The sequence below is a fragment of the Microplitis demolitor genome, chromosome 1 (assembly GCF_026212275.2).
Source record: "Microplitis demolitor isolate Queensland-Clemson2020A chromosome 1, iyMicDemo2.1a, whole genome shotgun sequence".
Classification (NCBI taxonomy): Eukaryota; Metazoa; Arthropoda; class Insecta; order Hymenoptera; family Braconidae; genus Microplitis; species Microplitis demolitor.
Genome location: NC_068545.1, coordinates 7126606 through 7138680, shown reverse-complemented (window position 1 = coordinate 7138680; position 12075 = coordinate 7126606). Strand labels below are relative to the sequence as shown.

The window sequence follows — 12075 nt, the reverse complement described above, 5'->3', positions numbered from 1 at the left end:
TGTCAGTAATTTTACATATTTAATAGATTGTTAAAAAAAATTCATTTTTTTTTTGAGACTAGTAAAAAATTGTTACATAATTGGGTATACACTAAAAGTATATAAGAAATCAATCAATAAATTATTCATCAATAAAATTTTTTTATTAATAATAATTATGACATAAACTTTAAGTTCATTTTTCATAAGTATATATACACAAATATAGATATTTTTCTCATGAATTACCCATAGACACGTGAGTAAATAAAGGTAGAGTCAAATCAAATATTATTTAAAAATAAAAACGTCACAAAAATGCTAATGTAACATTAAAAACGGAAAAAAAACTTCAGAGAGTCAATGGTATCTTTACCATGACCTTGTGGATGCATTGACCATTGTGTCAACCATTAATAAATATAAATATATAATTATATAGCATACTCTTAATAATATTATATATAGTATTTAGGTAAATAAAACAAGCACGGTCCACTTTGCCATAATCTCACAAATCAGGATAAAGTAGCTTCTCATATTTTATTTAACTCAATTACGTAATTTTTAATTCAATCAACAATTAATAAATATTTAATACACGTGTATATTGATTTATTACCATAAGCAATATTGGTTGCGTCAAAAAATGAACTCCTTGACTTGCCTTTTTTTCTACACTTTTTTTTTATGTTGATGAATTTATATATATACTAATTTCTTTTTTTTATCATTTAACTGTTTATTTATTTATTATTATTATTTTCATTTTTTTTTGGTTAATTTGATGAATTGATTGTATGATTAAAAATAAAGCCGAGGCCACGATGAGTTTTGCAAATTTTTAATGATGACACAATGAACAGGTCTCAAGGTCTTTATTCCTAATTTTGTGTTTAAAAATCATTAATACTCTAAACAAAATTAATCAACATTTATCTTATTAATTGTACAAATTTTTAAAAAGTTTATTTAAAAAATTGTATTTTTGATAAAGTTATTTGTAATTTTTTTTTTGTATTAATTGATATATTATCAATAAATGTGTTATAAATATTAATTCTAAAAATAAATTTTTCTTTATAACACTGATAACTTGATTAAAAAAAAAAATATTTCAATAATAATGATTATTATATTTTTCTTAAATGTCATTGATATGTAATTTTATTCATAAAAAATTTATGCATTATAAATTTTTATTTACATTACAGAATACAGATAAAAATTTTTTCAAAAAAGTTATATAATGTACAAAAAACAAAAACAGAAAAGAACTAGATTTATTGCATTAAAAACAAAATTAGCGACAAAGATTTACGAAGTAAGAAAAGTAAAAATAAAACTAAAATCATGTTAATTCAAATTAATTTACATAGGATTCATTAATTAGTAAATTGATAAATGAATCGGATTAACTGTTAAATTTATACAAACTTCACAGAATTAAAAAAATTTCTTTGAAATCATATCCATTTTACCTCGACTTACCTGATTAAAGATTATTAATTATTAATAATTTTTTAATCCACGAAATTCATTTATTTTTTATTTGAAAAAAAAAAAAAAAAAACTACAAATTTATAAATTAATTAATTAAAACATTATAATTAAATTGAGTAACCCATTTATTTTTTTTAATCGATTAAAATAAAGAATATTCATATATTTCTTAATATTATTTCATCTTATATGATCTAAATTAGATAAAATTTATACATAAATAATGATAATAAATAAAATTAATGAAATAGCTTAATAATCAATAAAATTGAATCTGATAATATAAAAAATTTTTTATCAAAAAAAGTATATGTATTTTATAATTTTATTGTTAATAATTGATAATAATAATAATAATAATTATAATAATAATAATAATAATAATAATAATAATAATAATAATAATAATAATAATAATAAATGGTAGACAATATATTAGAGATTGTAATGTGAATCATTTAAAACAGCTTGTTTGTGTACGTCAACATGAACAACAGAACTTACTCGTCGCAGCTACTGTCCTGTGTTTTATCAGACAATCTGACTCATATTTTATGGCAGCCTCTCGCGCTTTGTTTAATACAAATCTCTTATAATTAAACGTACAAGTATTAAAATTTTGTACTCTAAATAATAATAATAATAATAATAATAATAATAATAATAATAATAATAATAATAATAATAATAATAATAATAATAATAATAATAATAATAATAATAATAATAATAATAATAATAATAATAATAATAATAATAATAATAATAATAATAATAATAATAATAATAATAAAAATATGTAGCATGTATATTTTTTTATTTACTAATAGAAAAAAAAAATACTTAAATTAATTGACATATCTTTGTCATGTACTCTTAACAAGTTTTGATTCACAAATTGCAAATTACTGAACAGTTTGAATGACAATATCCGCAAAATTATATAAATATATATGGTTAATTAGCTGTTTGTACTAATTACTATTTCAGTACCAATTATATTGAATTATTTACTAAAAAGTACACAAAAAAAAATTTATTTTAATTTTCTTAACTTCCTGTTAAAAAAAAAAAAATTTTTTTTATTCCTTACAAATGGAGGCATTATGAAATTTTTGTCTGTGCTATTTGCTAGTTCGCTTTGCACGGGGAATTTTGACAATAATCGACTCTAATTTTCCAGACAACTTATCCTTGTCTAAAACTTCCCTTAAAAAATACTTTCTGGATTCAAATATTCTACAAAAAAAAAAAAAAAAAAAAATTAAATATCCCATTTGTTACTATTTAAGATATTTTTACTTTAAGAAATCCTCGTGGTAGAATTTTTTATTAGGAAGGTTTATGTTGTATTATCTCGTGAGCTGTTTAATTGGGACATGATTATTGAGATTTTTATGTGAGTATATAAGGATAGTTGATATCTTTTTACCAAAAAGAGCTATTTGAACAATTTTTCCAGCAAACAATAATTGTAATTGATATTTAAGGCTCATAAGATTTAAAAATCAATTGGTAAAGTAGATTTTGAATTATTGCATACCTCAAGCGTGAACCCCCGGTATGTGCCATACGATCGAAATTATTTTTTTGACTAATTCATTTGCGTTAAATCATTTCAACACCTTTTTGATTCCACTCAAATAGGTTACATTGAATACCAGTCGACTCTATTAATTTTTAACTTCCCGCTAAGAAAATTGCAAATTTTTTAAAAATCGGGAAGTTATTAACCGTCTCAATCGGTTCATTTATTCGGGAGATAACGTTCAAGAAAAAGTCGTAAAAAACGTTTTTTTTCGAAAACAAAAGCATACAAAAGTATTTTCAAGCTCGAAGAGCTCGAAAATGTATCTGCAACAATTTTTCGAGTTCAAGGAGCTTAAAATATGCGGGAAGTTTTGGAGCTGGCTCGCAGGGTCAACCGACAGACCGATTTTTTAAAATAATAACATGCAAAACAAAAATAATATATCACTTTTATCCTATTAGTTATAAACTACCGACCCAGAGTCAACAATTTGTGTAGTTCTAATCTTAGTTTAATAATCCTGATTAAAATTTTAAAAAAGTATAAATGAACGACCCCTCAGAGCTTTCGCGCTTGAGATGTGCAATTTTATTCAAATCAGTAACTTTTTAATCTAAACTTTATATACTAATCAAAAATAAACAAGATACCTGAACATTAGAAAAGAAAAAAGTTCCACGAGTTTTAACGCCAGTACACATCATTTGTCTTAGATAATTTTTTAAAAGTTTATGTAATTGATTGATATAAATAATTTATCTATATTTTAAATTATTAACAAACGAAAGTAAATATATAATTGACAACATATCATAAAGTACGTGACTTCATCATTTACAAATATATGTATATGCGATACTTATGATGATAATAATAATAATATATAATAAAAGCATCACTCACAGATACTTCTGCAGTCTTCCGAGTTTTTAGAGCTGTTGTGTACACGTGGATTAAAAAGCCAAGGTATCTCTCATCGACCATGACTTGCAATAAGAATTATTATTGATGTGTGTTTTTTTTTTTATGAAGGCTACATATCTTACACAAAAATATTATTACCTCTCATCAATTTATCATACAGTAATTATTGAATATTTTCTTAAGATGTAATTTTTTTTCATTAAGAAAAATAATTTATAAGCAACGAAAGATACGCAAATAAAATAGATGATATTCTTAGATTTTTTTTAAACTGTAATCATGATTCAATTGCGATGTTGAGTGATTCTAAACCCGGGTCGGGACCCTCCGTAGCTAATTTACATCAAGATATCACGACAAATCTAACATCCGTCGACCTTCCTATATCTCTCGTGACACATGAACGTTACGACTTCCTGACCAGGACGAAATGCGTGCAGTTTGTTACAATGACAAATATTAATTTTATTGTCCGTCTTACGTCGAAATATATGTCTCAAAATACAATCATAATATCACATAAAAGTTGTTTTAAGAAATAAACATATAAAATTATTTTTATACATGTTCAACATAAAAAAAAAATTAATGCGAATGTTATTCTCTATAAAAAAAGGTCTGAAGTAAAATTATTATAAAATCATCAGTTTAGAAGGTACACAGAAAAAAAAAATTTCTTGGCGTAAGAAATATTTTGTATAATGAATTGAAGACAAAAATTTTTCTTGGCTCAAGAATTTTTTTCTCGCCTAAAAAATTTTTTTCTCACCTCAAGAAAATTTTTGATTTCACTTTATAATACAAAAAATTTCTTGGGTCAAGTACAAATTTTTTACGCCAAGAAATCCTTTTTTTTGTGTAAAGGCATTCAAAGTCTTAATTTATGAACGAAAAAGATTTTGATATTTGTATGAATTTGACTTTGCACGCTGAAAAAAATAATCGGTAGCTACTACCGATTACTTTTCGGTAGCCGCTACCTAATTTTGGGTAACAGCTACTGATTTTTGTTCGGTAGTTGGTACTAATTCCAATCAGTAACGGCTACCGAAATAATCGGTAGCTGTTACTGATTAATTGGTAGCAGCTACTGAAAAATAATCGGTAACGGCTACCAAAAAATAATTGATAGTAGCTACCGATTATTTTTTTCAGTGCATGTATATAATTTTAAAAAATTAATATTTCTGATGCAATGGGTTAAAGATATTCTCAGTTGAACATAAGATTTTCTATATAATAAATAATTTTTTTTTTTTTATAAAAAATCAAAAGTTTAATCGTGACATGCATTTAAATCCGCATGGAATGTTTTTACTTTAAAATACTTTTTACAGAGGTTAGTAAAATTTATTAAAAAAATTTTCATATCTTTTTGGCCGTTTTATGTACCTATTATTTTTAATAAAATATATTATTTCAAATTATATAAAATTAAAGATTTTGTTTCAAAAATATATAAATCAAAGTCATCTGAAATTTTTTCTGTCAGCTCTATATAGACAGCCGGTAAATGCAATTACTTACAAATCATCAAGCAAATCAAGTTTTTTTAAATATTCAAATTTATAGAAAAAGTATAAATATCTCTCAATTTTGATGTACATTTATATCTCAAATAATCTTTATCATCAATACATAAATTATGTAATCAATAATTAAATATGTTTATTCAAACAAACATTGATTAAAAAAATATGTAGTTTTTTTTAATACAGTTATAAATTCATACATTGTTGATAGCAAATTTTTCCATCTGCAATATATATATAGGTGATATTCACCGTCTATAAACACCTTGGATGAAATAGTTAAGCATGATCTGTTGCTACACGCGACCTAAAATCTCGTATCGATTATTACTAACAGCAAAAAAATCTTTAGCCAACAAAAAATAAAAGATGTATACCATTAACACTTTCATACATTCATCAGTACATACATACATATACATTAATATAATTTGCTACTTTAGCGACGATAATAAGGCATGCATATAATATATATACATAATATATACAAAACGGGTTTGTAAATTTCCATTCCAATCTGTGTAATCGACAATCGTACTACATGCCAATCAAAATTATATTAATCAGTCGTGAATCTTAATTTCTCTGATTATATATTAATTTTTACTATTATTATTATTATAATTTTAGGTATACTAGATCATCTTAAAATTTTTTCGTGATAAATATATTTAATTATCAGATAACTACCTAGTTGCAGATATGTAATTAACACAAATAAAAATATATCGATCTATAAAATAATAAGCAATTAATAAAATCGTAATTTTGATTTTTTGAATAATGATCAAAATGTAATTGATAGCAATATAGTAAGATCTATTACTACTGTCATGTGCAATTGCTTCTTTTAGTCTCTTTACTTGTAAAATCCCACTCTGTCATTCATCATTTATATATGCATATACATATACATATACATATGTATATATACATATATATGCGGGTACATAATGTAATGGTTAGACCAGGAGTTGAGGCGCAAAACATGCGTACATTTACAGCTGTTTCCCAGTTGTTGACTGGCCGTCAGTCTAGTAAGATTGTAAGAGAGGGAAATTTAATAATAACAATAACAATAATTACTAATAATAATGGAAAAAAAAATTTATCGACGGAGAAAGGAAATAAATTATGGAAATAAACAAAAATATAATTAAAAATAATAACAATAATAATAATAATAATAATAATAATAATAATAATAATAATAGTATTATTATTATTGTAAAACGATAACCCTTTTATTTCCCGTCGTAATCTGTATACTCGTGAACGTCTTTTACGGCTTTGTCTGCAACTAGTTTTTTTTTTCTTTTACTTAATAAACAAATAAAAAGATAATTTCAATTGATAATTGTATTTTTAACACGCGATGTAAGAACGCCAGTATGGTCACGAATTAAATGTAATAGTAAAGTTTAAATGTCGACAGTAATTTAACGTTTTATTATTTTTAAAAAAATAAGATAAATAATAAAACGTATACTTGTGATATTAATGTGAATCGGTTATAATATCATTACGTGTTAATGCTTTATGGTTAATAATAAATAAACATAATAGTTTATCTATTTATATACATATATATATATAACAGCAATATAGTCACTGTAAACCTGTTAACGACACTTTCAATTTATTAATTGTTTCACTTATACGTCAAACATAAGAGTGACTCTACCACTAGTTTTATGTGTACTATACATATGTACATATATATGATATATGTTCAGTGTTACTATTGTTTAAGCACGCGAGATTAGAGACACAACTTAACTATTTCTACCTTTTATCTGTGCCGGTAGATGAGCCAACTAGTTACTCTAGTGTAATCTAACATATGACCTCTTATCTTTTTTTTTTTATTTTGCTATCGACTTTTGATTGATCAGTGAACTCGGTTCGAAAAATGGGATTAGCAGGTATGAATTTTTAAATAAAAGTAAATGTTTTTATTTTTGAAAAAATCAAGTCTTAAAAAATTTATAACTTAATTATTATATGTATATTTTTATATAAAATTTAAAAATATATATTTATATGAATAGTGATATTTTTTTAGTATATTAAACAATTTGTGCATGATTCGTTAACTCGTTGCGTGTCTGTTAGCGGTTAACCGTGTCATTCTGCTCTCAAACTCCCAAATAGATACAGCACGGAGAAATAAACGTTCAAGGATTTTAATGTTTAACAATTTCGTAATTTATCAGTTGAAATAAACTTTTAATTTATTTAATTACTTTAATTAGTTTTATTTTAATTTTTTTTTCTTCAACAAATGTTTTTATTTAATAAAAATTAATTTCAAATAATCGTATCTATTTTAAATAAAATACGATTTTATTTTTGGTTAAATATTTTTTTAATAGTTGATGAAAATAAATAATCAATAATCTAATGGATTAACTTGTTTTGACATGTTAAAAATAAACTTTTATGAGAGTATTGTTGTGTTAATGCACTATGAAGTTCAAAAGCTTATAAGTTTTATAATAAATAAAAAAAAAGTGGCTGTGAATATTTATTATTGTCATCTCATCAACACATGTAATAAAATAAAAAAATATTCAATAATTTTGATAAACAATAGTCTATTGAGTAAAAAAATTTATTTAACGTTATTTTTTTTTTGTATTATTTTTTGTAGAAGAAAATAAAAAAAAGCCATTTTAATTCATGACAATGCACTTAAATCGGCATGTGCAACTATCATAAAATTTTGAGTGATTCATTAAAAAACATGATTCCATTGTCTAAAAATATAAAAAATTAGATTTAAAATCTCTGCATATTTATTATTAAATTTATCAACCGAATGATAGAAAAAAAAATTAATTAATAAGTTTTAAAAGCTTTATATGAAAACTATATTTAAAATTTTCGCCGGTTACAGTACATTCAAAATGGGTCATATTTTTTTTTCATTGATATTTAACCTCGTGAAAATTATAATTTTAATTATTTATGCAAATTAACTATCGATATTTATTTATGTTAAAGATATTATTTCACTGTTGAAAATAAGTATTCTTTCGAACAGTTAATTTATCAATATAGATAACATTAACTATTTTATGTTAGCATTCTAGTACGCAAAGTAGGCAATATCGATTTTTTTTTTAATTTAAAGAAATTCTGTTTCATAATTATTAATTGTCACTTTTCAAATAATTTTTCAGTTTCTTAATTTTTTAAAAGTTTGTAATATTTTTATTTATTATAAAACTAAAAAAAAATAAAATAAAATAAAATTATTTAATTTAATAACATCATTAATCATTAATATCTTAAGTTGCATATATTTCGATTATTTTTTCCACTAATCGTCTATTTGTAAAAAGTATTACACCATATAGATATATCTGATTATCGAGTGACCATTCGAAATAGAAGCAAGCATCAATCAAATAGCACGCGTACTCATGCACAGAGTAGATTACTCACTAACAAGCCGGTAATACTATTAACTATTATACATGATTAACATATACACACATATATACATTTATATAATGTGGAAAATATATTGCAACATTGACAGTTCTATGTCTAGTTGTCGCGACACGCGAGAGTATCCACATAATAATCGTTACTCTAAAAATGTTGCTCTATATACTATTAGTATATTTATATTTATATATGCACATATATAGTACTACTGAACTATATAAAAATTTTAAAACTTACACTTGAACATACTAATTATTAAAATGAACACAAGACGTGCATTACTTGCAAAAAATACAAATTCCGAGTACTTTTTTTGTCTTCTGTAGATTACTGTTTTTTTCCCGACAATCAACTAAATGAGATGGCAATTAAATGTATATATATTGTAAATACATAAATACTTATTAGTGTGTATTGCACATACATGTATATAAATTAATAAATAAAAACACTAAAAGAGTCTTGACACTTGACCGCTACCTCGAATACATTTATATCGGCCTCGAGGACGCGCTCTTTTCCCTCTCTATTAAAGAAAAAAAAAAAAATTTTTTTTTCTTTCACTCTCGATCTCACACAGATCTGATCTAGACACCTTACGTAACACTAATTTTCATAATTACCATTCAATAAAATTATCCATTTAATTAAAAAATATATTAAATTAATTTCTGTTTTTGCGGTTTTACATTTATTTTGTAAGTGGATTTATAAATAAAACCTGTAAAATTTAGTTTGTTTATTGAGCGCCAATAAACATGCATTAAACACAGAGTAAAAATTATTGATAATTTTTTTTATCACCGGATGTCAGTACGATTGGAATTATTAGAGAAAGGTATAAATATCAGCTTAGTTGTTACTTATGACTTATACCTTATAACGAATGTTACATTAGAAGCATTAAAGAACGGTTACTATATATTTACGATTTTATTATAACATATAAAATATTTATTTATTATATACTATGAGTACATCATTTATATGTCTATTACAGACTATATATAAAAGCGATATGACATAAATTTTTATCAAGACACTTAAATATTAATCATATAGTACAGCTTTCTCTTGTACAATTCAATTGCAATTATTGCTAAAAAAAAAATTATCATTTTATTTTTTATATAAAACTTATAAAAATTGTAATATTACGTAATTTAATTACTTGATGATAACTCGAAAATTTATAAACTCATTATTTATCACTTGAAAAAAAAAAAAATTACATATATATTTTAAATAATTAATAAACGAAATCACTTTAATTAATTTGATCACAGAATTAAATAAATGTTTGAGAAAAAAAAAATTAATATTTCATTTATATCAGTGTTACATAACATATCTATTTCAAATGTATCAATGATAAGAAAAATGATATTTTTTAACATGCTTACAGTTAGGATACTCGAGTATTTTTATTGGTATAGATTTTGAAAAGGTGTCGTAACTTTTGAACAAAATAATAATAGTGCTACTGACCGTTACAATCAGTTATTTTTAATTCAAAAAAAAAAAGAAACTTCAATGTAAAATGATAAATAAAAATATATGTATTAAAGATAAAAAATTTAAAAACTGCCACACGAGACTTACAGATCATATATCGCGTTACTAAAACCATAAGGGCGTATCTCAAAATATACGCCCTTTTGGTTCTGCAGAACCAAAAGGGCGTATAAAAAAACTTTTTTGCTTCAATCAATGTAAAAATGTTGACAACATTAGAATCTATTGAAAAAACGAAAGAAATTTTTTTTTTGTTTTACGCCTTTTTGGTTTTAAGAAAAAATTTTTTTAAAATCATAAGGGCGTATCCTGTTTTTTCGATTTATTATCAATTATAGGTAAGAGTAAGAAAAAAAATTGCCAGCGTAATAAAAATTATCACTCCACAATTTAATTTATATGAACAAATATTTATTTAAGTGAAAAAACAAATAAAAAATAGAGAAAAAATAAATTCATCAGGGTATTAGTCCTATACCATCTCCATCGTCAGAATCATCTGTAGCTAAGAGTATGAAAAAAATTTTTTTTAATTTTTTTTAGAACATAATTTGACAATAATAAAAAAATTTATAAACTATTACCATCGCTGAAAATTAATCTTTAATAATATTGATAATATTTTTGTGGGACGGTGCCTGATGCACAAAAATGATTTAGGTCATTAAACTTGCTTTGATATATTGGTATTCTAGAACCATAACAATTCTCAAGAACAACGGTAATTGATTTTTGAAAATAAAAAGCAAAAAAAAAAAACAGGAAACAGAAAATGAAACTTTGATTGAAAAATGAAAAAATGCACCTATGAAAAATTGAACCATCTAAATGTGCATTTTTTTAATTTGATTAAATTAAATTTCACAGCACTCATAGAATTTAGAATTTTTTCGTTCCCGAATTATGCATATTTTTTACATTAATTGTTGAATTAAAAAAATTGTGACAAACTTAAGATTCGATCAAAATTAAATAAAGAAATTTGGTTTTTTATTCAAATAAATATTTGTTCAGATAAATTAAGTTGTGGAGTGATAATTCTTATTACCCTTGCAATTTTTTTTCTTACTCTGACCTATAATTAATAATAAACCGAAAAAATAGGATACGCCCTTATGACTTTAAAAAAATTTTTGCTTAAAACCAAAAGGGCGTAAAACAAAAAAAATTTTTTTTTCGTTTTTTCCATAGATTTTAATGTTTTCAATATTTTTACATTGATTGGAGCAAAAAAAAAAAATTTTATACGCCCTTTTGGTTCTGCAGAACCAAAAGGGCGTATATTTTGAGATACGCCCTTTTGGTTTTAGTAACGCGATATATATATATATATATATATATATATATATATATATATATATATATATATATATATATATAATAGAATAATTACAAGCAAAGCTGTCAGATTTAAAATTCGATAAAAAGTTAATCAAAATTTTGACTTGATTATTATTAAAAATAAAAAAAAAAATTTAATAAATGTATTAATTGTAGATAATGGATTTCATTTTAAATTTGCATAACAAAAATCATGCTATATATGTTATTTAAATTCACAATTTTTTATTTTATATAAATATAAAAAATTTTTAGGCTTCTGGACAAAAATTCAACATAGAAGTTTATATGCTC

At 23.2% G+C, this 12075-nt stretch overlaps 1 protein-coding gene across 7 annotated transcripts in view; it reads left to right on the top strand.

Annotated features, from left to right (window-relative positions):
• The window catches only part of LOC103568419 (hepatocyte nuclear factor 4-gamma), a 51591-nt gene that overhangs the window by 18166 nt on the left and 21350 nt on the right, over window positions 1–12075 (top strand). The window contains exon 1 of one of the 7 annotated variants that reach the window (XM_008545272.3): window positions 7315–7394. The exons of the other annotated variants lie outside the window; for them this stretch is intronic. Within the exon in view, the coding sequence (XP_008543494.1) occupies window positions 7382–7394 (13 nt within the window). The 5' untranslated portion in view covers window positions 7315–7381. Of the gene's footprint in view, window positions 1–7314; window positions 7395–12075 lie in introns of those variants that run through there. 7 annotated transcript variants of the gene reach the window in all.